General features: G+C 45.3%; 1 protein-coding gene across 1 annotated transcript in view; it reads right to left on the reverse strand.

Annotated features, from left to right (window-relative positions):
- The window catches only part of UNC80 (unc-80 homolog, NALCN channel complex subunit), a 129,139-nt gene that overhangs the window by 6,852 nt on the left and 96,368 nt on the right, over positions 1-25,919 (reverse strand). Inside the window, exons 50-61 of the mRNA XM_066189462.1 lie at positions 25,305-25,340; positions 24,780-24,998; positions 22,213-22,413; positions 19,825-19,948; positions 17,482-17,607; positions 15,506-15,629; positions 14,578-14,784; positions 12,814-12,998; positions 11,753-11,918; positions 10,429-10,608; positions 8,885-9,023; positions 6,815-6,871 (exon numbers count right to left, since the gene is read on the reverse strand). Coding sequence (XP_066045559.1) covers positions 6,815-6,871; positions 8,885-9,023; positions 10,429-10,608; positions 11,753-11,918; positions 12,814-12,998; positions 14,578-14,784; positions 15,506-15,629; positions 17,482-17,607; positions 19,825-19,948; positions 22,213-22,413; positions 24,780-24,998; positions 25,305-25,340 — 1,764 coding nt within the window. The remainder of the gene's footprint in view (positions 1-6,814; positions 6,872-8,884; positions 9,024-10,428; positions 10,609-11,752; positions 11,919-12,813; positions 12,999-14,577; positions 14,785-15,505; positions 15,630-17,481; positions 17,608-19,824; positions 19,949-22,212; positions 22,414-24,779; positions 24,999-25,304; positions 25,341-25,919) is intronic.

Consider the following 25,919-nt stretch of genomic DNA (forward strand, 5'->3'; position numbering starts at 1 on the left):
AGGAGAGGGTGGGAGGTGGAGTCATGGCATTCAGGACTTGGCCACACACAGGTAGCATCCAAATATAAATAACTGCAGATTTCAGTTTTCAGTCATTGATTGATGCATCCCACTGAGCAGCACTCACTTCTCTGCATCCTTTGCCACATCAGTGGCCAACATCAGCTTCCTAGCTCAAAAGCCTTCTCGTTTGCTTTTCCTTCTTTCAAGGACAATATTGTAAAAGCTACTTTTTTTCTTCCTAAATAAGACTCATCACAATTTTCTCATCTGGTTTTAATTTCAATTTAAGTCAACAAACAAAAAACAAACGCAAAGTGACGAAGGATCCATTCACATAATGGATGCATGAGTTATGTGAACAAGGCCCCACACTCAACACTTGCAGCCTCAAGTCTTTTTGTGACTAACAAACAAAAGAGACAAGTAAACAAAAATTAGAGAGAGAGAGAGAGAGAGAGAAAGAGATAAACACAGCTTTTTGGTTTTTAATATATTGGCACAAAATATCTGAAAACCTGTAGTAGAAGCAACTTGAGCAGTAAACCATACTCGGCTATGTACCATCTCCTACTACCATTCAACTGACCATTCAACCTCCTTAATGTAAAAATACCACCCTCCCCTCATTTTTATCAAAGCACTGCATTCCTCCAAACGCTGGACATTTAGCAGTCACAAAACACTTTAGCTGAGAGACTTATGACTACAATAGTCACTAACAGTTAAGAGAGACTTTTTATAACTCAGGCAGCTGCTTTTTTTAAGCCAGACTGGAATCCATTGAGCAATATGTGCTATTTAAACAACTTCCAGCTATAGCTGGTATACACTCTGTTGAAGACTCAGTGTTGCAATCCATTTTGTCTTTGGCTTGCATTAATCTAAAGGGAAACAACATTCTTTTCTCTAGATGCTTCCCCTGGATCTCCCTGGAGTTTGTCAGTACCACCAAGAGAATGAAGGCTAATCACCTGACAATGCAGGGGTGGAGGAGGAAGACAAGCCTAGGGACAGGTTCAGACAAGGCATGGAGGATGGCTGTGGAGAGGCTTAGAAAGCTTTGTCTTCTGAGCAGCTCATTCTTCACTTTGGCAGAAGTTTCCGATTGTCCTTAGAAGGTTTGGCAGAACAGAACATGGAAGGTTTCCTGCTCTGCCTTGGGGCTGTTGGGGTTTAGGATTTTTCCTTCTGTTTCTTTATTTCTCTCATGGAATTTTGTCCATCTGTCACTAAGAAACCGTAACAACTGATACTTGGGAGAGACAAGAGGAGTTTCCATGGGCAGGGTGCAGTTGGCCACTCTTAACAGGGGGGTTTCACTTGGAGGGGCAGAGGTACCGAGAACTGGGCTGGGGGAAAAGGGGCTGGCAGGGCTCCTGGCTCTCTTGCTCTCTCCTCTTCCGTGGAAGACGGGTTGAGCTGCTGCTTGGGGAGGGAATTCACTGCTGCCACCAGAGCCCAGCCTTGCCCTGATTCTCCTACCCCGGCTAAGTGTTTGCTCATGAGAGCAGCCATTGAACTGGGACCTCACTGGCACCCTGCCAGTGGACAGGACCCTGGCCATCTTTTTGGGTGCCTCAGGGGAGAAGTCCAGCACCCCAACCCTCTGGAGGAGCCTGGCTGCTGCTGCCCAGCCCCGCTGCTTTCTGCTGCGGCACTCTAACCCACAGCCCCTGCCCTGCCGGGATGCCCTGTGGTTCCTGCTACACCCGTGGAGTTTCTGCAACCTCTTGTTTACTACCCTGGCTGAGCCCGCCCAGCCCTTCCAGCCGCAGCCCCCGCTCCCATCGCGCCCGTCCGCCATCCCCGCGGCCCCTCCGCGCTGCCGGCACAGCGCCCCCTGCAGGCGCGGGGCAATCACCGCACCCGCCCGGAGCCAGCAGCGCCCCCGGCGGCCGTGAGCGGAACTGCCCCGGGGGGAAAGGGCCGGGCCGCCCAGAGAGGCCGGAGCGCTCTGCTCTCTTTGGCTGCCCTGTCATATGTATATATATATATTTTAGTAAAGAACTGGTGCTCCTTATCCCATATCTTTGCCGGAAATCTCCTTAATTTCAAAGTTATAATAATTTGGAGGGAAGTGGGTCATATTCTTCACTCCAAGGGAGGTTCCCGCCTCCCTTGGCAGATGCCTTTCAAACCAAGACAGGGACAAAGTCTGGTACCTGATCTGAAAGTCTTATTCCTTCCTCCCTTTCATTTAAACTAAAACCAGACTTTGCACTGAACCATTCCCATGTGTTTCTATCACTTCTACAGGGGAGACAGAGGGCAGCTTCAAGGAGAAAGACATCTTGGGACCCTGAAGCTGTTTATCTTTTGATTGACAGACTGCAGCCTAATAATCCTGGGCATGCCCTCAGCGATCTCACTACAGCTGCACTGCCTTGGAAAAAGAGGAAAAGGTGCAGCAAGCTTAAAGCCAAAGAAAACAAGATATATTTGAGTCCTTTTCTTCCTTAGACAGGTCTTCCAAATGAAATCACCAGTCCCTAGAACATATATCCCTGCTTTTCCATAGGATATTGCCATGCTTTACATACCGAGCATCCTAAATACCACACAGACACCTGCCATGGGATAAGCAGAGCCCTTAAGAGTTACCTCCTGTTAGTTGGAATATGCTCTTGACTCAGACAGACAGTGACTGCACACAGATGACTGGTAAGTCCAGAGGGATCACATCATTCCTTATTAAAGCAAAGAGCCGGCACTTTAATTAGTCTTTTTGTTTGTGATCCAGACTACCTGAAATTACTTGGTGAATTTCTTTAATCCTTAGGATTACATAAAAACTTACTCTTCTGAATTTCTGGAAGTTTTTACAGTGGTTACCACTATGTGAGTGAAGTAGGAATTAGCTGGAGAAGTTATTGAAAAAAAAAAAATGTTTACTGGACTAGCTTTGAGAATACTGTTACAATTTCTGATGAAGGAAAGGTAACTCTTAGCACTCTGAGTAAGGAGACATGTCTATAGCAGAAAGACTGCAATTATATCCAGGACAAAACTGTTTACAAAACTGAAACAAACTCACTTCACATACGATACGAAAACACTTGAAAAAGTCATTAGATAACAGGTATCATTAAAAAACATGGACTGCGTGAGGGCACAGAGGCTCTACATGAGATAAAAACTATTCCCATGCACTCAAGACAAACAATAGGCGAGCAAAAAAAGCTGAACTTTGTGTCTTCCTGCTGGAGTCTGGGATTTTCAGGCTGGCTTATAATGTAAGTGAAATGAGTTAAGTGAGCTGGTGGATGTTTACTTCCAGGACTGAATCATTACACAAATTGGTATAATCTGGGATGATTTTACAAGCTAAAATTTCAGATACCTATTGCAGGGAAATGGTGGACCCGAGAGCAGCTGGGTTTTGCAGAGCTGCCTGTGCACAGCACAGTCCTCCTGTGGCTGTCTTTTTGCTCTCTATCCCCACATTTTGAAGAAGGAGAGAGAGAGAGAGAGAAAGAATGATAATGACCACAAATTTCAGATGAGTAACTGAATTGTCAGATGTAAGCTTTCTCTTCATGAGGGTTTGTGAGGGTTTCTTTTCACATCAAAGAACAGAACTACTGATCTTGTTTCTGTAAAAACGAGCATAGCAGGCAGAGGGTTTGCTCTGTCTGCCCTCCCTCCTTTTCTGTCTCTCCTTGTTTACCAAACCTGACCAGGAATATACTGTTTTTCTGACAGCCTGTGGAACCCAGCCAAGGAACACCAAATCAAGTGCCTTTTCAGCTGACAGTGTATTTCCTCCCATCATGGCAATGTGATCTACAAGAATAGTTCTTCTAAAGGACATAAACCAGATTTATTTGGGAATAAGAAACAAGATCTTCTTCCTGCCCAACACAAAGATGCCCTGTCACTGAGTATCTCTGTCAGGGGTTTATTTGCACAGTAATGTTACTCCCATTATATAGGGCAGAGGTGAATCAAAGATCAAACCAACCCAGGTTTATGGATGCATGTTGCCAGCGCTACACAGAATGACAGACAAGTGCAGTCACACAGGGAGGGCCAAAACAATTTTGTTGGGCTGGCAAGTAAAAGAAGTGATGCTTAGGAATTACAAGAAAACCAAACCATGCTGCCAAAAAAAACCAACCAAACAAAAAAAACCACACAAAACAAAACAAAACAAAACAAACCCCAAAACCAAACAAACCAAAAAAACCCACCCCAAAACAAACAAAAAACCAAACAAAAAACCAAAGGAAGCAATGAGTTTCAATGTCTATTAAAGAGATGCACATGCTTGCCACACCATCATGGTAGAGTGTACACACTTTGTGTCCCTAGACATATGAATGAGAGGGTTGGTGGACAAAAGCAGTGGAGAATGGGTTAAATATATTGTATTTCCAGACACATTCCTGCCCAGTTAGCATTAAATCTTCTGCTGCAATTGCCCATGCCGTGTGGAGTCAATCTGATTTTTTCCTGCAAGGAGCCATTAAGCTAGGATAGGCACAAACATTACAGGGAAATATGTTTGTGCAACAGATTTCCATTGCAGTGGCTTCACCTTCTTCCTTTCTGATTTGGGAAAACATCCTGTCCTCTTATTTTAACCACAGCAGATCACGATGCTCCTCAGCCCTGTACCCCAAGCTTTCTGAGCACTTCAGTGCTCTCCCCTTCCTGCCTTCCCTGCTTTTCTTCAAGGCGACATCTAATTGCTGGAGAACAAAGGGAAACAGACTTCATTCTTTTTTGTATTTGTCACAATTTGTTTAATTTATTTAAGACTCCTACCTTCCATAAGGGTCTAGTCCCTAGTAAATATTATTTATTTCTTTATCTCAGTTATGACTAAACACCAGCTTGTGAATTTAGAAGGTGATCCTAAAACCTTCATTGTGCGCCAGCCAAAACCAAAGTTACGTAAGAAAAACTCAAGCCTGCTTTATTCAGAACTAATGTTCTTGAATGTAAAAACAAATTAACTCTGCCCTATAATCCCCACAGCAGAATAAGCTTCTGCAACATCTGCTTTATTACTGCTGTCCTTTAGAGGAGGAATCCAATTTTCGCATTTAACAATGCAGTTGAAACATCTTTTCCTCCTCACAGGGATCTAACCTAATCTTTTTAGACATATTTGCAGTGTCTTCATTCCTTCTTAAGGCTTTGCTCCATCCTTAACACATTAGTGCCCGCTCTTTGAAAAGGATAATAAACTCCAGCAGAACTGAGTCTCAAGTGCATCTGCTCACCCCTTTGGTTTAGGAGATCTCTGTATCATAGAGCAGGGTGGACAGTGTCCTGGTCCCTAGAGAAATTTTTTTGACAGGAATTAATAGGAACCCATTGTGCAGCTGATTACATTTCAGGGTTCAAAATAAGTGACTCTGTTTGAACACATTTATTGACTTAAGTTTCTCATAGTGCTCAGCCTCACCACTGTAATTAGGACTGGCTGCCTTCTACTTAACAAGATCAAAACATTTCAAAACCAACCCTGATGTAACCAAGTATCAGGTCATTATGACCTTAGCGCAGATCCAGACCTTGCCCTTTATCCTGTTCCTCAGCTGGAGTTTTTAGTGCTGCTAAAGGGACAACATGGAAGATCTTTGATTGAATGATTTCTCTTCACCTTTTTAGCTCAGATGACCATGCAGTCCATCTTACTTTGTCAAAAAAACAGGTATCAGTACTCCTGCCTCTGCTGATGTCTTTTCCTAACTGATCACTGAGCAATCTGCCAGAGCAGCGTTCACACACACAAAGGACACCATGTTGCATGGAATGAGCTTGGTGACAGCACTGATGACACTCTCCTTTTGTCAGCTGAGGAGAGTGAGCAAACACAGCAGCCTGTCCCCCCATCCCAAAAAGCCACTACCAACATCAAAACCCAAGCTAATGGAACAGAAACCATTCACACAAACGCTTTTCAACATATCCACAGCTTCCACTGGTGCAGGGATGAGATAGCAAGTTACCCTCCATGTTGCCAATGCAGGGGGCTGTGTTCTCCTGGGAGGAAACAGATGCTCTTGGGACTCATAACAGCTCTCCAGCCTCAAGAGGATGGATTGAGAGGTGGGAGCACAGCAGCAGGGCAGGGAGAATGATTTACATGACGGATCTGGGTGTTAAAGGTGCAGCCTTCCATTCTAAGTTCACTCCTGACCCATCTGTGTTTGTTCCCCTGTCTGTGGGTAATGAGGAACAGCTAGACCTGAACTCCAGCACCAACAGCCATTTTAGATATGTATTTGTGGTGTCCACCTGCAAGAATTCTAAGGTGTCATTTGAGAATTGAAAATGCTTTTCAAAATTAATGAGAATTATTGTAAAGCACCCCCAAAATACTGTATTCCACAGGACATACCATAATTAGTTTTATCAGTGAATGGTAAAAAAACTCAGATTGATCTTAAGTCTTTTGTGGTGACAGCATTGTGAGATGAATAAAAAAAACAGATGTCTCCATTTTACATAAGCCTTCAGACTAATGCTTATAACAGGATACAGCTAATGCCTCATGGATCATCTTTCTCATGCCTTTCAAACAATTGTTAAACAAAGGGAAAACCCCAAGGCCAGCCTGCTGCTTCATTCACTACAGCTTTTTCTCTCCCCTTCTCCTTAGCCTTCTCAAAGTTATTGGCAATCAAAGCTGAAAACTGAAGGTGGGTTGCTACACCTTTGACTTGCAGGCCTGAATATTGATGAGCCACAAGAGACAGAGATGGAGAGAGTGACAAAAGGTGAGGGGAAGAGACAGAAGGTTGGAAACAGCTCGTTTCCCAGCACACACACTGACAGACAGGTAGTGTTCACACTGTACCTAGAGAGGCTGCCCTCAGTGGCCAGGCTCGGGGAGTCATCGAGGACATTAGGTTCACTGCAGGAGGGGCAGGGAGATTAAGAATTTAGGGAAAGAAAATGCAAAAAGCATGCGCTTGTCTCTGTTTTCAAGGGAAAAAAAATATCAACGGAATAAAAAAGGAAAAAAAGGACGGTAACATTAATCGGTCTCACACGCTCAATGGCACATATGACTCAGAGGAGCTGGAAGAACATCTGATAACAGGAGCAGTCTTTAGAGAGAATTTACACTGCATGAAGCCTTCTATATCTCTGCTGAGATTTGGGGAGCTGAGAAGTTCAATAGGATGTGTTTCTAAAGGAAATAAGGCAGGGAACTGTTTTCAAAGCAATTTTCCTGCAGCATTTTGATTTATTTCAGTTTACTTCCAGCTTCATAGAAAGCTTTTTTCCGTCCCCATGAGCCACTTCTTCCTTGAGGGAGGGCTGATCTATCTCCCATGAGCTATAGACCATTCTCTTTCTGGTGCAACTCTACGGACAAACATCTGGAAGACAAGGTCTCATGGTGCAATGAAACTGTAAATAAACAGCTGGCAAGGGTCTTGGCAAAGGGACACAATTCCAATGCCTTTCTGCAATGCAGCCATCAGGCAGGAGCAGCCTGCTCAGGCCACAGGAAAAACATGAAAGAAAGAAAGGAAGACAGAAAGTAGTCTGCTGGGTTACCAGCAGGAAAGCAGTAATAATATTACTTAGCATTAATTAGCCTACATTTGTGAGGCAGTCTGAAAGCCCAGAGACATCCATAACTCAAAGGGCATGATGTCGAGGACTATGATTAGGCTTGCTGAGCTGGTCCTTCCCCTACCCAGATGAAAAGTGATTCTCCTGCTACACCATACACTTAAAAAGTAGAGAGTGAAGCTTTGTGTTAAGTGAAGTCTTTTTTTTCTCAGCATCACCATGATTTGGGATAGAACAAAGCAAACGTTGCTCTCAGTCAGCTGTGACTCTCATGAAGTTTATGCATTGAAGATGGTAGTGAAAGATTGAGGAAAATGCAGTCTGGCATATTAATTTTTCAAGAAACAAAGGGACTGAATCGACTGAGCTCAAGAGTCAAATGAGTTCCTGTAAGTCCTTTTGTGAAAACTCTCGGATAAAATCTGTGTAACTTCTCTCTTGTAAATCACTTCTCCTATTTCTGCTGAGAGGTACCACAGCTGTTAATTTTCCTTCATCTATCAAGGTTATTTATTTAATTCCAAGCAAGAATAGGGAGGGAACAATGTTGTTTGATTTTCCAGGGGTGGTCAAGACATAATGTAGAATATATTCTTTAAAGGTTCAAAGGAAATAACATAAATTAATATGTCCATTGTCAGATATCCTTGGATAACTATGTCACGGACAAATAAAATCAATAAACATGGCTTATTTAGAAAAAAAAAATCCCGTTTAAATGCGAAACTTCTCTCCACATCTTCTAAAGATGCACATTTCCCAACAGGCTCTTTCTCACCATTCCATGTCAACCAGGAATAAGGCATTCAAAGCTATTTGTATGAACAAGTATTTCAGGTTTAAAACAGTACTAAATGTCATCTTTGAACATAGCATTTAGTTTCTGTGATGAGCTAGTTACTGTTCTAGGAATGACAAAGAACACATGGAAGAAAATAAAGTAAATCAAACTGCCCCTGTCCGTCTTTCCCAGCTTCTCAAGATTCCTCCCCACTCCCCTGCACAAACTGGGTATGGTCCCCTGCTTCAATGAATACCCCAAAACCACATTTCCTTTTGCTTTTCAGTGGTAGCAGAAAAAAATAATAACATAGAGTCTTTCTGAAACTGTTTAAGAGGAAGGTTGCTGTGGATGACAGCTTGCTGTTATGGACCCTATGCAACACAGATCACCCTGGAAAATCATTGTTTCCCACCCTGCACCCTTGGTCCAGCACTATTCCAGGATTAATAAAGTTAACTTCACTATGCTGGCACCAATTCCACTATCCCACCTCTCTGATGTAGCTGGGCCATTTCTGCTCTTGTTATAATGGGAAGGGTGAAAAGCCCATGTTTTTACCTTTGGCTGGGTAACATGCCCACCTCAGCCTGAGGTGCAGACATGCTGGAGAGATGGCTGGAGAACCGCCTCCTCCCAATGGCACCCATAAGGTATGTTTCTTGTTCACTTACCACACTGGGCATGCTCAAGGAGTCATCTAGAAAGAGAGAAAAAAAAACAGGAAAGGAGAGGAAACAACCACCCAAACCCCACCTGCATCTCGACAGTTGCCAAGAGATAAGAGGATGCCAAAGGTGTACCCAGGATTCACTTACCAAGAGCCCAAGCCTGCAGATTGGAATATTCTGTTAGATTTTACAGCCACAATGCAGAAAGACATACACATAAACCTCTGCAGGATGAGGAACCTGGCAAATATGGGCAGGGATTTATGTGTTCTTTCAGCTTAAGTGGCTCTCACGAAAACACGTTTGCAGAACTCAGCTTCCACTAGCCATTAATCCCTGTGATTAATAAATTGCTTGTTAATACACAGTGTTTCCAGCATAGAAGTTGTAACTGGGTATTCTCATGCTGTGAAATAAACAGCTATGATCTAGCAAAGCACTGTGACAAAAAAGCCAAAATATCTGACAGCAAAATGCAGAACTGACACCCTTCAGCACCGTTCGGGACATGCATTTTAAAATGTCACCAAAAATTTGGGTAAGTTGACTAAAATACATCATACTGCAACAGAACTATGCATACAGCTGGATTGCAATCAGGACTGCTTGAAATTTTCAGTGCTGTTTCAAATTATAACAAATATCCAGAAAGAAATTACTTTATTGTGGGTTTTTCCACAACAACTTTTAATTACAAGTAAAGAAAACGAAGGAGTGGGTTTGGGTAATTTCCTCTCCTCTTTTTACCTTTTTTTTCAATTCTGATGTACTGAAATATTTCACAGCAGTGTTTATCCAAGGCAGGGCTGAGGAAATAATGCCACAGTTCAGATAGGAAGATGGCACTTACCGTTCCACACAGTGGCTCAGAATTAATCTGAGGCTGAAACCATATTTTGCCACAGTGAGTAAATAGCTGAACAACGTACATGCAGTGCAGCTCTGGGTGGTTGTACAAAGTTTAGCGATGAATCCAGATAAAATAAAATTGGGCTGAACCTGCAAAGTTTCAGGCTAACTGCTCTTTCCCAAAAGGCAATTCCGTAACTGTGTGAGCCTTTCTTTTGAGCCCCCCATTGTGACTCCTTCTGCTTGATGCTTGATGCAGGAAAAGGATCCTAACTACAGAGCCACAGCCCCTGCCCACTGTCATGATGGCCAAAGAGAGGCCTGGCTGCCAAGTGCCTTGTCAGCACTGTGACAACTGCACATCAGCCCGGGTCTTAGGCACTAAAAACCTCAGTTTTTAAAACCACAGCTCAGAAGGCAATGTTACAACCCAAACTTTAACACCGTGTACCAGCTGCTCAACCTCACGCTCCTGTGGGCCTTTGATTCACACTGGGACAGGGGCAACTCTGTTCCCCTCCCAGACGGCCTCTGGGCATCAAGAAAACATCTTCAGTGTTGGGGGCTTAGCATGTGGCCACGTACTTTCTTCATCCTCCTCATCCGTGCGGCTCAGCGTGTCCTGCGAGGCCTGCTGGGAGGGCTCGCTGTCCTGCTCCCACACCGTGCCCGTGCCCGTGTTGGAGCGGGACATGGTGGCCAGGCTCAGGCGGTAGGCAGACGTGGAGGTGCCCACGGTGCTGACAGATGTCTTCCCTTGGTAAGCTGCGCAAGAGGGGGAAAACCAAACCCAAGTCAGTGATGGAACCGGGAATCAACGGCAAGCCAAGCATTCCTGTCACACTGGGCACCTCGTTCTGCCTGGACTGGGGGAGCAGGGAGACCTTCTCACTCTCTGCAACCTCCTGACACGAGAGCGGAGCCAGGCTGGAGTTGGCCTCTCCTGCCACCAGCAACAGGACAAGAGGAATTGGCCTCAAGCTCCACCAGGACAGGAGGAATTTCTTCATGGAAAGGGTTGCTAAGCATTAGAGTGGGCTGCCCAGGGGGGCGGTGGAGTCACCACCCCTGGAGGTGTTTAGGAAATGACTGGAATTGGTGCCATGGTCTAGCTGACAAGGTGGTGATCAGCCAAAGGTTTAAACTGATGATCTCAGAGGTCTTTTCCAACTTTAATGATTCTGTGATACTGTGACAGGGGGGCAGAGGTGATAAAACACTAACAGCTGCCTTCCTCACCTCACCTTTCCAAAATCTCTGTTTTACTTATGCAGTCTGATTTTCACAACCTGAATTTTACAGATCAGCTTCAACATTTAGAAACAAGGCAAATTACTGCCGAGGAAAAAAGACTGAAGCATTTCCTTTTGGATTTGTTTTCCTAAGAACAAAGCACATAAACCGCTTGCCATGTATGGGCAGCAGCTGCCATCTCGTGGCAACAGAGGTGGCTGTCACTGGAGAGAAGTCTCTCCTTGTGCAGGAGAGAATTTGGACGTGCCCCAGCAGCTCAGGGATGCTGATCTGGATGTCACAGTAGAGAAAAATCAGAAACCAGGAGAAAGGAGGAGGAAGATCTGCTACTGCTTGAACAGCCAGACCTTTCCGCACAAGGAGCTTTGGCTTCACAATGGCATGGAGGGGCTCGCCGCACAAGCCAGCTGAGACAGCAAGAGGGGAATGGGACTCAGTCTTGGTGGAAAAATAGGTGCATTTCACAACTAACCTGGACTTCTGTTGGCTGTTCAGTGGCAAGGCTGAGCATAAGCTCCAGGGGCAGGCTGGCAGGGTGTGTGAACTGCCCCATTCCCACTTTGGGCAGAGGCCAGGTCTGCCTCCCAAGTTACTGTAGGGGCAAGCAGCTGTCCAGCCCGGGTTGGTGACCCTGAGCTCCCCGTGCCTTCCTTACCAGACCCGCTGTGCACGGCCTCCTTCAGGATCTTCAGCTCGTTGTTGAACTCGGCGATGAGGGAGCTCTTGCACAGTGGGCGTGGGATGAACCGTCTCTCCAGCTGGTCCGAGATGTGCTGTCGGGCAGTCAGCTCCTCGTGGTTCTCAGCTGGCTGGGCCAGCAGCTGCAAAATCGGGATGCATTAGCATTGCAGGGAGATGGTGCCCAGGGAACTGGGAGTAGTGTCCAGACTAGCATGAGCCTGCAGCCAGCAGGCTTTGTAGTTGAGAGGTTTTGACTCCATCTGTGAGGTTTTCACCTGTCTTTCAGGGACAATCTTGTATTTGGCTGAACAAAGATCAAAACCTCAGTGGCACAGGGTGCATGGAGAGAAGGGCTCCTTATGCCAAGGGAAGCAGGAAGGAGCTGTCTCATAACAGGATCCTGAGGATAGCCTCATGATCCTGTCATGAGACAGCTCCTTCCTCCATGACAATTTAGTCTGTCTGAGAAACAAGGCAGACTAAATAAGGTGCTAAATACCATGTGCTAGTCTACCTGGTAACCGGCAAAGAGCTGGGATTAACTTAAACTCCAGATGCCTTATCCCAGCAGCTGCCTGTTCATCCACAAAAGTCCTGTCAGAACCTTCATCCAAGAGATGGAAAGGGGTGTGGTCTGTCCTGGCTGTTGGCTGTATTGCCCAGCTCTATGCAGAAGAGAGATGACTAGAAGATTTCTGCCAACACCCTCCCGGGTTCAGCACATCCACACTCCTTCAAAGTGCTTGGAATGTCTTCATTGTAGAATTAAGTACACCTGCACTTCCCCATCCAGAGGAAGTAAGGCTAGCTGCACTCCATGGATCAGAGCTCCTGGATGACTGGCATACTCTTTAGTTTTGGCTAGGGAAAAGCTCTGTGATTTAGTTTCAAATGGTTCTTAGGCCTGCTAACTTCTGAAAGGTTACTGGCTACATATTCTGGTTGCTTCCAGAAGCGCTGTTCCTCTGTTCTCAGCTGGGGAGCAAGGGCTATCTAGCCTTCAGGGAGTGAAGCAGGAGCTAGAGCAACTGTTACCTTGCACTGGATGAAGGGCCGAAGGAGCACAAAGATGGGGATCCGTGTCCGCACGATAAAGTCGAGGAAATCCCACAGGGCCAGCCCTCCCACCTTCCGCAGGGCCATCTCTTTGACTTGCAGGCTCAGCCAGTACCACTGGCTGTCCAGCTGGCGTTCAAAGCAAACAAGGATCACCTTCAGGGCTACAGGGGAACACACATCAGCAAAGGGCAGTCAGAGATGTTACCAGTGTCCCTCACAAGCACTGGGGGAAGGACAGGGGGGCCACAGTGAGCACAAACCTCTGTGGGCATGTTTTGCATGAACATGCACATGCATGTCCACACACCTCAGAGTCACAACTGTCTTTTCTATCAGTCTCCAAACATGACAGGGAAGGAGCAACCAGCCTTCTAGTAGTAAAGGCCTTCAGGATCAGGACTGGCAGCCCCATTTCAAGAGAAATTTTTCTACTTCATACCTAAATTCCTCTGTATTTTCTCACTCTAGCGTTTCCTCTCCCTTCCCTGCAGAGTTCTTTCATCTTCTCAGAATCAGATATTTTGAAAGCAGCTCAGAGTAGGAATACAGCCCTGGCTGATCAGACAACCTCATAAATCTTGACCAAGCATATCCACACAGAGAGTCACCCAGTGAGCACAATAACCTGCAGATGATTTACAGGGTGACGACAAGAACCTTACTAGCAGTGCAGCTGCATGAGTCATGGCCACACTGCAATTTAAATACAAATATGGTCCAGTAAGCCAAAGGCAGTGATTTACAAGAGCAAGAGCATGGCATTACAAATGGGGATGAATAGCAATGAAGTTCAAAACAATGCTTAAAGTGTGCAGACCTGTTAATGGGCCAGCTGTTAAAACCAGATGGGGCAGTGTTCCTTATCTCTTCCAGGACTCATCCTCCCTCCAGGGGATATCTGCTGTTAATGGGCTATCGAGGCTCACTGCATGACTGATACAATTACATCATCCCATTGGGAGATGCTCCACCCAGGGGGAGGAGCCAAGCATTCCTACCTGGATAAAAATCTGAGATTCAGAACACCAGGGCAGCCTGTTTGCACTGGATTCCCAGAGGAAGGCTGGACCCATCTCACCACCAGTGGACCTTGGGAGGAAAACTACACCCTTCTACAGGATCATTGCTTCAACAGAACCACATCTGTCCCTCCAGGAGGACTGAAGCAATGATTTAATTGGACTGACCGACAGGGTGTCAGGTTGTATTCCGACTCTGTCAGCGTTTTCTTTTTGTTTGTGTGCTTTTTTGCACTACTACTTTTTATTTTAATATTCCTAGTAAAGAACTGTGATTCCTATTCCCATATCTTTGCCTGAGAGCCCTTGATTTCAAAATTATAAAAATACGGAGGGAGGAGGTTTACATCTTCAAGGGAGGCTCCTGCCTTCCTCAGGAGGCACCTGTCTTCCCAAACCAAGACAGGGTTGATGGGCAGTCTGACTCGTCTTTGTGGCTTCACTGCTGTAGTCTGGCAGTGTGAAAACTGAGTGACTTCTACCTGTGCTGCTCCTCCTCCAGCAGCAGTGCAGACACTGCTCATGTTGTGATATATTCCAGAGATACTCCTGACTTCACGCTCTGGCCTGGCCCCCTGTTCAGGACAAGGCCTAAAGCAGCTCTGAAGAGGTCAGTCAGCCATCTCCTGCCTGAGATGGTTTTCTTTGGTGCTCTCTACAGCCTGGAGCAGTGCACCTTGACTGTGTCTCTCCCCAGCAGTCAGCAGAATCCATCACTCACCCAGGTAGGCAGCCTGGCTGGTGGATTCCGCCAGCCCTTCCCGCCGCAGGTCCTTCCCTGCATCCCCTGGCGTGGAGCAGTGGGCCGGGGAGCTCTCCAGCATGAAGTTCTTGCTGCGGGAAGTGCTGATGATGCGAGGTGGCAGGAGGATATTGATTACAGTCTGGAGCAGCAGCAGGACCTCAGGCTGCTCCAGCCAGGGGCTGTCTGAGATGCATTGGGAGGGGAAAGAGAGAGAAACATCAGACTACATCCCATCACAGACACTCAAAAGATCCAGACCCTGTTCAGCTCCAAAATGGGGTGCATCTCAAATGTCCCCTAAGCCAAAACTCCGTCCCCCACACCTTGTTATGCTGCTTCTCCTCCTGTAAGCAAAGGCAAAGTTTATTTTAGCACCAACACAAACACGCACAAACACAGAGCTACAGAGCACAAAGAAATGTCCCCTTCAGAGGTCTCATCTCCTTTTGGCATTCCCCTCTCCCTTTACTCTTTGCTTTCATTTAGGGATTTACCAGTGAAGACCCTCTACAGTAGAAAGCAAGGAGCAGGACTTGTGCAAGACAAGTGGCATGGATTGGGCAAACTGTGATCCAGGAGGGGCACAGTTTCTGTGACCTTTTCTCCCCTCTGTGTCCTCTGCTACAACAGATTTGTCTTGCCCTGCCCTCCAGTTTCAAAAGCAGGAGCACATCTGTGTAAGACCTGACTCAAGAACTAAGGCACAGCTGAAATAAAGAGAAGAAATAATAACTAATCCCAATGGGGCTCTTTTCAGTCTCAGACCCAGAGGGCACTTTAGCTGCGATACTGCCAGAGACAGAAACCCAAATTAAAAAAATAAAAATAAAATAGAGCAGGGAAAGTGCAAACATCAGTTGTCAGAAAAGGGCGACAAAAATTCTTTTTGTTAAATTAGTCAGACCTTTGCTTCCCGATCCTACTGTGAGCACAAATGGAATCAGTAGGTTTAAAAGCATTCCTTCCCTTCTTTCCTGATTGGTGAATGGGGAGACGACATGGCTTAGGGGAAAATCTTCTTTCAAAGCCTGTGCAGTAATAATAAAAAAGGATTAAACGATTTCATCAGCAGATCACGCACACAAGTCACTGCAGGGAATGACCATCCCCCGGCCACCCTGTTCACACAATTATGTTCACACAGCACTGATGACCTGATTGAATAAGATGCCCTCAGACCACTTAGTCAGGAGGAAAGGGAATTCACAGAGTAACACAGGGATCACCTGCTCATGTCATAGCCAAACATAAGAAGCCCAGACTCCTAACTCCCAGTTATCATTAACAAAATCAGATGTATCCCACAGGAGTCAGCTGAATGTTAGTCCTAAGCTCTGCACTGCTGTGAATGGTATCAAGATCTGACACAGACTATAGAGAATAAAAAAAAGGAACAGAGGAAACTGCACAAATGACATTATCTAAATTTTCTCCTGTCTGAACATGGAGGCTATTCCCAAGCATATTTTTGTTCTGCCTCACTTTGTGCTGCCCTGTCATCCTCCCTAACACAAGGGATGAACTTCTGAAAAATAAACAAAATGCATGTTTACCTCTTGACACACAGTCAAGCTTAAATTGAAATGTCTTTCACCTTTTAGAGGTAATTCAAATGGCTGTCCTAGAACCTTTGCTCATTTACAACATCCCAGTTGCTACAGACTTTTCTGTGAAATGCAACTGAACCTTGCAATTCCTCAAGCTTGCAGACCTGAGCTGAGAAATTCTAGGAGATGTTCTCTGATGGGGTGTGAAGTACTTCTGTTTTGTGTTCTGCTGGCAGTATTGGGAATTATGACTCGTGTTTTTCCTGACGTTTGGTTTTCATTATATTTAAGCCCGCAAAGAAGTGAACAGGGAGGGAGAAGAGGATAATAATAGTGATTTTAAAAAATGTATTAATTTGGTATCTTGGGTTTTTTTTAATATATAATATTTCACAGCAGGTGAAAGTGGCCTTTTCTTTCGATTATAGAATCATTACCTCAGAGCTAGAAGAAGTTGGTTCTCTTTTTGTGTCAGTTTGTGCCAAAGAAGTCCTTTGGTGCCTCATGCTCTGAGGGACAGCTTTGTGTGTTGGTCCCTGTAAGCCTTCCTTCCCAAGCCACCCTGCTGCTCAGAAATACCTGCCTAAGTATTCAACTGGATGTACCAATGCATATTTTAAAATGCAAGTTGGAGCTAGATAAGGAAATTTGTCACTTCTTTGGTCACCATCCAGCCTAATTTCATGCCAGTGGGGAAGGAAAAGGACACTGAGGCAGAGAGACTCTGTAAAAAGTTATAGTGCTGCTATGAGAAAGGAATAGTGGTGAAATTCACCAAAAATTCTGGAATTTTTTTTTTTTTTTTTAATTCTGGCAACAAGGATACCATTGCGTCAGCAGCTGAAAAGCCAAGTTGCCCTGCTTTTTGTTCTGGCACACTGTGTGACCAGCTCAGGTAAGAGCAGAAGAGCACAAACTCCACTCTCAGTTGCACACATGGTGCCGCAGGAAGACAGGAAGGGTTGCATGGATGTAACCCAAGCCAGGGCCCATCTTCCTGTGGCAGAAGTCTTATGCTAACTCCTTAGATCCTGCAGAGAATCCTGACCTGCTTGTCAGAGCCTTAAACAGCATCCATCAGCCAAACTCCCTGGACTTCAAAGGCAGTGTTAAGCTGATGGATGCTTGCTGTGCACCTGGCCCCAACAGATGAATTCTGAGCTCAGTTCAAGCCTTCAGAAAGACGGGAGAATTGACATGCTGCTTCTCCTTAAATTTTGGCGTATGTTCCACAGTTTTTGCCCAGCTTTTGCAGAAAGAAAACAGAGCACTGATGAGCTGGTGTCTCAACCAGAAGCTCTAGAGGCCTGGCCGTGGGCCAGGGCAGACACACCTGTATCTGCAATGCTACAAGCCGGACAACAGCTGTGCTGAAGGGCAGAGGTGGCGAGAGATAAGGGCTGAGATGAAGAAGGGGTAATCCGTCAGCCACACTGGAGGGTCCTACCACTCCCATCACCTGCAATACAAACAGAGCACATCACCACAGCTGGCTACTTACAGTTTCATCCATGCCATATCCTCCAACGTCAGTGAAATGGAGGTGCCTTTCATTGAGCACTGGGTTGGGGTGGATCCAGCAGAACCAGCCCCCCCAGTGGTCCTTGCAAGAGCTGGGGCCAGTGAGGAGACGGTGTTCCAGCAGGGAAAGGGAAGGAGAAAAGAGGGAACCAGCATGGATGGGAGGAGTGCACAGGTAACCCGGTACATTTATAAATGTACCCAGTACCAGCCCTGAATGACCAGCACTGGACTGGTGGAACAGCTAGAGTTGGAGGATATGTCATTTGACAACTGTAACAAATAAAAATCTGTCATCAAAGCAAAAAGTCTGCATTGAAAGTGGACAGAGCCCTTCCCTTGCTTGAAAAATAATGTCCTAAGTCTGACCCAAGCCAGGTTTTGTACAATGTTCAGATTCCTCTCAAACACAGCCTGTTTTGGGGAACTCTAAGCATGATTGACCCCAGATGTCTGAAGCAGAGCCACCTGCATGTGACCTGGTTGTCTGGAACTCCTTGAATAATCATCACAAGGCAATACCACTTCTAGGGGAGAGTTATTTGTACTGTTTGGGATGTGTCCCTCAGGAGGAATTAAATCACAGGCCTGCATATGCCTGTTTCTCACCAGGCACATCTAGATGATAGGAACAGGGAGAAGGTACCTGTCAGATGCCTAAGCTTATGGGAAATGAATGCATGCTTCTTTTCCAAATTCAGCCTGGGGAAAGAGGCAGCAACCAGTTTTTCTTGCCAGAAAATCAAAGGACAATTTAGAAGGAAAAGAGTCAGAGGCTCTTCTTTACATCATTATGGATTATCATTGAGATATTTCCCCACCTTCCCGGATATGATTTTTGGGCTTCATGCTCTACACATGATACAACATACAGTCATGCACAGCTCACAGTGCACTCAGTTCTGACAGCTAAAGGTGAAATACTTGCAGCAGTAGGAGTATGAGCACTGGCTCATTCTTATTCAAACTTCAAAACAGAAGTTTTCAGAGCACTGGCTAATTCTTACTGTGAGCTCCTTGGAGAGCTTGCTAGGGTGATTCAATCTGCCATGCTTGCTTGACAAGCTCCTACTTGAGCTAACTGTGTAGCAACCTCCCCATGGAACAACTCCTAAGTAATCTGAGGTCCCAGATCTGCATTAGTACCAGGTAGCTGCTACCTCTGCTTGGACAAGGAAGAAATCTTATGGACTCTGACAGGTTGGAGCTCCCCTGCCCTTGCAGCAAGGAGTGCTGAATTGACTTGAAAGACAGGAACCTGGCAAAACCTGACATTGCATTTCGGCTAATGATCATCGTTTTTAAAGCTCCACAGAGCACTGGTGAACCCTGAAAGGTTTTTTTGTAAGCTGCTAGATAAGGTGACAGCATTTATGCTCTAAGGAGAAAATGTTATAAAACCCAATAACAGTAACATTCTAATGCAACCTTTCCCCTTTAATTTATATTTTTGCACATGGAATGAAAGCACGCCTGTTTGCCCAAGTGGCTGGAGTTACACGGATATCAAAGTGGGGGCTTGTCCCCAGTGTAACGTCTGCAGAAACACTATGGTCTGTCACTGAATGACCAGGCAATCTCTGTCCACATCACTTGTCTGTTGTAACACACTTAGGAGCATCAACTTTACCACGAGAGGGATCTGAATATTGTACAGTGCAAACCTGCACTAGATCAAGCCAGGGACATTACACACGGTGGAGTCAATTCACCTTGTAAACCCCTCTAACTATGCAGCACCCGCTGGCCTCTGACAGAGCAATCAGGGCCCTTCCCCACTGGGGACGGTAGGTATCCCCAGTGCCACCCTCTCCCCGTCTCTACCAGGTGTGTGCAGTCTCCACCACCCCACTCTCCAACTTGCAGCCCTCAGCTCTCAGCTCAGTCTGGCAAAGGTGGATCTTCAAAGTGGTGCGTGGGAAGTAATGGAAAATAAATTGCTTGACCGCTGCTGCCGGTCACTGTATCTCCCCATGCACCACTTCAAAAATGAACCTTCCTGTCTTTAGTGTCACCTGCAGAGTCCCCTTGTGAGGGGTAAAGGGGACAGGTAAAATGACAGGAATGGGAATAAACTTGTCATCTTCACTCCAGAGAAATCAACAGCAGGGGAAGGTTTAGCAAAGGTTCATGGGGTTGCCGCTCGGCTACTCACCAGATTGACACAGACATTGATCAGAGACCTAAGGTGAGGCAGGAAGGATATGATAGGCTGCCTCTGAAGTGTCAAACAAACCCCTTCAATCAAACTGCTGGCAGGCTCCCACTCAACCTGGCGCCTGCAATAATACAACAGTAGGTGCCGTTAGCCGCGGGCTCCTGCCCCCCACCAGACGCCCAAACACGGCGACCGACACACACTGAAGCCCACAGAGGAGACGTGTCAGACAGCAACGACGTCCAGGAGAGCACAGAGAACGCTTCACCCACGCAGTCCAGGAAGGCACAGAGCCACAGAGCACACCGGGGGGTTTGTCTGAGGGACCAGGAATGCGGCAGAGAGGGCTGGTGCTGGTGACACAAACTCCTCCCGGCAGCAGCGGCGGAGGAGCTGCATTTCACTCCCTGACGCTTCCCTCCGACAGAAGAGGTGATGCCAAGGCACCGGAGGGAGCCCACACAGTGGCTTCAGGTGTGCCTGTGTGGGGAAAGGTCCCCATCTCATGGGGCTTGGGGATGTTCCCGCTGCCATGGAGAAACCCCATCAGCCTGAGTGCCCTCTGTGAGCTCCTCTGCAGTCTGGCTGCTCCACCAGCGTCACTCCCGGACACAGACTGCCCTAAACGTGAACTGGTCCAGCTGTACGACCTCCACCTTGTGCAGGAGGGACGAGTCACTCCCCATCAGCACCAAAGGCCTTCATTCTAGGATCCTTTCTTCCCTGACACTTTGCTTTTATCACCAAAACAAAATTTAGAGATTATGCCAGATGCTGATCCCCTTTCTAATCATAAGCAGACAGAGCTTAGGTAACATCGAAGTGGTTCACACCTTTCATCTGAGGGCCTAACTCTCTGTAGTCATTGGAGTTCACAAGCCAGCATCTGACTGTACTTACTGGGACAGAAAGAGAAAAGGCTGGCACAGCTATAGTTAGCTCAATCCTTAAACAATATCCCAGTCAAGCTCTTCAGGTGGCTTCTCAGAGCCACAGGGGAATCAAGTGTTCGCTGTGCAAGTTCTTCTTCAGACCAAGATATCTCACCTTTGTGCACCCACTGTAACTACATCTCCAGAATAGTGGTTTGTTCTTGTTCTTACATATCCACTGATTGCAGCAGACACTGGGTTTGGAGTGGCATGCCCACAGGAGGCAGTGTATAAGACTCTGACCATGAGTACCCCAAGGGATGGCTCCTGGGGTCTGGCACCCAGACCCATCCCTAAGAGACTGCTTGACTCAGTGATGCTTAAATATAGTTGCTGCATTTGGTCCAGTGGCTTTGCTGCCCGTTCATGGACAAAAGATTAATTTAAGCCAAGCATAGGTACAGGCATAGAGAGAGACAATATGAAAGGAATTTTAATTTATGAACACCCACTCAGCTTACGTAAGGAAGAAAGATCTTCAGGAACAGAAAACCCTGTCTGCCTTTGAGGCAGAAGGAAGTATGAGTGGGCAAAGAAGGAATGAACAGGCAAGACATGTCAAAGAATCAAACCAAAAGGAGAGAGAAGCACCAACATTTCTGCCTCTGAATTCCCTACAAGGGTGGAGTATTTTAAGGCAGGTTAGCCAAAGAAAAAGGATAGTGATGCCAGAAAGAAGATATCACCTCCCTATTATTTGTTCCATCTTTGTTTTCTACTGGGACATAATTCTGACGCTCTTTAACATGATTTGGCTTCTCAGCTGAGACTGCCAATGAAGTGCCATTCAAGCAGTTGAGGACATATGCCCATGAGGGTGACCAAGACCAATGACTCTTAGATCACTGGAAGATTCACAGGTCTGAGTGATTTTATACCACCCAGACTGGATTGGTACCACTGCCTCCAAGCAGGGATGCTCCATAGACAATACCTCTTGAAGTTGCCAAAGCCTGTACATACCATAATGCTGCTGTGTGATATACCAGGCTTCCAATAGGCACGGACCAGAAGCAGTTGATGCAGTTCTTTGCCTTTTACTAGGGAGCAATCAGAATCAACTGCATAGCTCCTGACTATTTTTGTCTTTACAGAGGACATAACAGTACTGCCATGCTAGAAATACTCTTACTACAGTTTAACTTTCCATTAAAAATCTCACAGCAAAAGTTAATTAAAAGGGCAATAAGATGGAAAAAATCTGGAGACTTCTTTTAGGAAAATTATGTTTCTGGAAGTTCTCTCTTTAGTTCTTAATAACCATGCTGCTACCAGAAGACACAACAAAAACATCAACATAAACACACTTACAGAGATAAAAAACACCTGTAATTTTCTGGTGTGTTGTAAAGACTCACTGCAACATGACAGCTTGAGGTAGATGACATACCCACACTTCAAGGCTTGCAACATCAGAAACGGACCCCAGGGGGTTTCCGGAGTACCTGCTCACCTCAGAGTTGGCATCTTGTGAATTTTATTGAACATACGATCCAATCTCTTTAAGATGAGGATCAGGGCAGGTCTCACCGCCTCGGCTGTCCAGTCAGTGATGGGCAGCATCTCCATGATGTAGCGCCGGAGCCCGCGGCTCTCCATCGTCTGCGTGTCGTACGGAGCCAGCTTCAGCAGGGAATGTGCAATTTCTGCCAGCCTGAAACCACGGGTCATTGGGAGAAAAATAAATACAGCTTGCACTTCTGCACACTTTCGTTTCTGCCAATGAACTGGCATGTAAATATTCAGGAGCCTTGTAAAAAGACAATGATGCGAGAGTCAATTTAAACTCTTGGATCTGATACTGCAGTCCTAGCTTGTTAAGACTGTTTTGCTGGAATCATTGTTTATGTTTAAGAACACATGAATGGTCTAAATATTTCTTTTACATTAAATGCACCAAGGGAACATCGGGAATCACAGATTTGTGGAATTAAAACCAAAGTACCTGTGCTGGCAGTACAATGCCTGCGAAACACAGACCCAATATCCCCTCTCTGTCTGTTAGTAAGTGATTTGGTTTTGTTCTGTGCTTGTTTTTCAGCATTACCACTTTAGGAAGTATTACTGTGCAATGTTAAGGTGTTAAATTTTAAAAATAACATGTCCATAGGTTTACACAAGATGTTCTTTGTAGGATTGCTCCCTGCAGTTTTTATTTGTTTCTCCTAACACCTCTACAGATTGTGTTGCTGTTGCTTTTTCCACTCTCCCAGATGGCCTTGCCAATGGCATTTTTTTGTATTGACTGTGAAATATCATGGCAGCATTTAACTTACACTTGCAGTTTGACAAAAATATACAAAACACTTGGATATTTGTGGTAAGCAAAGACCAGAAATAAAACATGACACATCAACAGACTTTGTGTTGGATGATTACAGTACAATCCTATCCATATTGTGGGGGATTTTTCTGAAACGCATCCAACTAATGGAACATACTTCTATTCTATTTATAATCTGCCTAGTAATATCAAGGGCAACAAGTTCCTCAGATTAACCAAAACTGGTATAAAATTGGGGTTTTATCCAGTATTTATTATTCCTCTTTTAAAACTGCTTTGTCCTACTCTGAAGTAGGTCTCTTCTTAAATCTGTGAAATTTAAATTACCATATAATTAAGCTTCTTGCCAGCAATACAATACCAGTTCCATGCAATGATATATAAAAACTTCCTTATGCATTATAAAGTATGAGATCCTTTTCATCCAACTTGAAGCATCATTCTCAATCTGCTAACTCCTTCCTAGCAGAAATAAGCAATCTGGGAGATTCTTCTCTTCCTAAAATACTGGGATAAACAGTTGGATGTGCATCTTCCTTTTCATTGGGTGCAAAAAGATCTTCATGACTTTTTCAGACTAAACATTTGACTTTTAAATGGCTAAAATTTGGTGAGATGAATCCTGTCAGAAGTGACTGGCATATTATCCTGTTTTCTGAAGCCTCTGAAATGGCACCTGTCACCCTCCCAAGACCACGACTGTCACATCACAATCTGATAAATCTGTTCTCTATGTAGAACTGAGTTTGTCCTACAGTGGTTAAATCCTGTCAGTCATGTCACTGATACATATGAATTTATGTAAGGATTGAGATATGTTGCTTTTATTTAGAGATAACGATGATTAAGCATTTTAGCTCACAGCCCTGACAAAGCAGCTATTTCTAGCATTTTCCAGGAGACTTAAAGGAATCAGAGCACAACTCATTATCCAGTTTTACTGCTGCAACCTCTGGCCATGAGAGACCTTCTCCCTTGAAAAGCGTGCAGTATTTGCCAGCTGTTAGTGTAATTGAAAAGCTGACATAACAATCAGATCTATTCCCTCTTGTCCCAGTTATTGCTTCTCGGTAGCAATTTATGTTATTCTGTGTTTACCATGAACAGCAAACACAGAGAATCAGGTCCAAAGTGCTAGGAGGCCCTACCACCAACTTCTTCCAGGTCAGGACCATGCAAAAACCGTTTGCAGTGAGCATCCAACCCCTGAGCTGGACTCAGTGCAGCACTTGCAGAAAAGACTTGTGCATCTGCTGCATCACATGCTGAGGTTCTAGCCCTTTAAATGCCCTCTGTCCCATCCTTCCCTATAATTTCAGGCAGTTAGAAATGGTTGTTTTGCCTTTCTTGCTTGTGAGCTGCTGGCTCTGATGCACAGTGCCACTGGAGAGGGTAAAGGTTGTATTCAACCTGGTAGGCAGCTTCCCCACCCCTTGCTTTGCAGAGACAAACTCATCTGCTTTGCTCCTTGCTGCCACTTCTCCTGATACATCAGATGGAGCTGTTTCAGATGGGGGTCAGAATGAGAGCAGAGAAAAGCTTGAGAAACCTTCTTTATACACAAGCAGCATCAGTACATCCTCAGGAACATCCAAAACAGCCTCTGCACGTTTCAGACAGAAACATGCAACTACACAACCACAAAGTGATTCCATCTCCTATTGTGAAAAAGAAAGAGCTAAAAAGAAAGGAATCCCTTGAAATGAACAAGTAAAAGCAGAATGCCTGTGGAATACCTCATGTGGGACTTCACATCCAGCAGCTCCAGAGAAGTCACTCGGGGCTCACCCGCCAGATTCTGCAAAATCTTCAGCCTCGGACCACAATGCTTGTAAAACTCTGTGCAGATGTTCAGCAACGACTCCCGTGGTCTCCTGAACTCCTCCCTGGCAATTCGTTCATCCAGCTCCTCCCGGGGAAGACCCTGGCCCTCCTCCATTAAGTGAAGGTTCTCCCTAGAGAATACAAAGCAAGACACAGAGTGTTATATGCAGTAGATCACCTGGGTTAGGTTATAACAACCTCTTCATCTCGTTTTTGCAACAGATGCTTTCCTCTGCAATTGAAAGAAAGGTAGTTGCATCTGCAATTAAGAAACAAAAAAGGAAGTTATAATCTTCCAAGTCTTGCTAAAAATGAAAATATTTTCTATGTGATCTATCTTTTGATACATTCCCTGAAAGAAAGCTGCCCGTCACAGAAACCGTGTGTGGGAACGGTTCATCACACATCAGGGGAGACTGGGTAAAATTTTACTGTACCTGATGAAGTGTAGTTTGGCTCCCTGTTCTGGGTACCTGGGAAAACAGAAACAGTGAGGTTGCAAACAGCAACTCAGTAGTGCCTAAACTTGCCTTTCTAAAAGAAAATGAAACTGTTCTAGCCCAGAGGTTTACACACCGTGGTCAGGACGGTGTCTTGTGTCACTGGAACAATGCCTACACAAAGTTACCGACCACACTGAATTGCCTTTATCCCCCAGCTTCCATGAAAAAACGTATTCCTAGAGTTGTTTGCATTATTCTGAAAGGAAAACTTCAGGCTTAAAAGCTATAGCTCTCTTTCTAGTGATTTCTCTTACTGATTTTCACCTCAGTGCTCAGTCTGTTTCACAAAACCAGAGCTCACCAAGTGAAAAGAATACGTCATAGTGGGGGGTTTTTTTGTTTGTTTTATTGTCATCTTCTCTTGTTACTTCTTTTTGAGAAAGCATTAACAGACCCTGCACCACTTGGCTAACATGTGCAAGGCTAGAACAGTAATCATTCCAACATCATGAGACTCCTGCTGTTGCTAGCAAATGTCTGTTGCAGTGATAACACAACAGAAGAAACAAGTGCAGGAAACCTGGAGCAGTGCAAAACTATTTTGGGATC

Source organism: Chamaea fasciata, unplaced genomic scaffold (genome assembly GCF_029207755.1).
Source record: "Chamaea fasciata isolate MVZ Bird 193981 ecotype frontalis unplaced genomic scaffold, bChaFas1.0.hap1 SCAF_8, whole genome shotgun sequence".
NCBI lineage: Eukaryota > Metazoa > Chordata > Aves > Passeriformes > Sylviidae > Chamaea > Chamaea fasciata.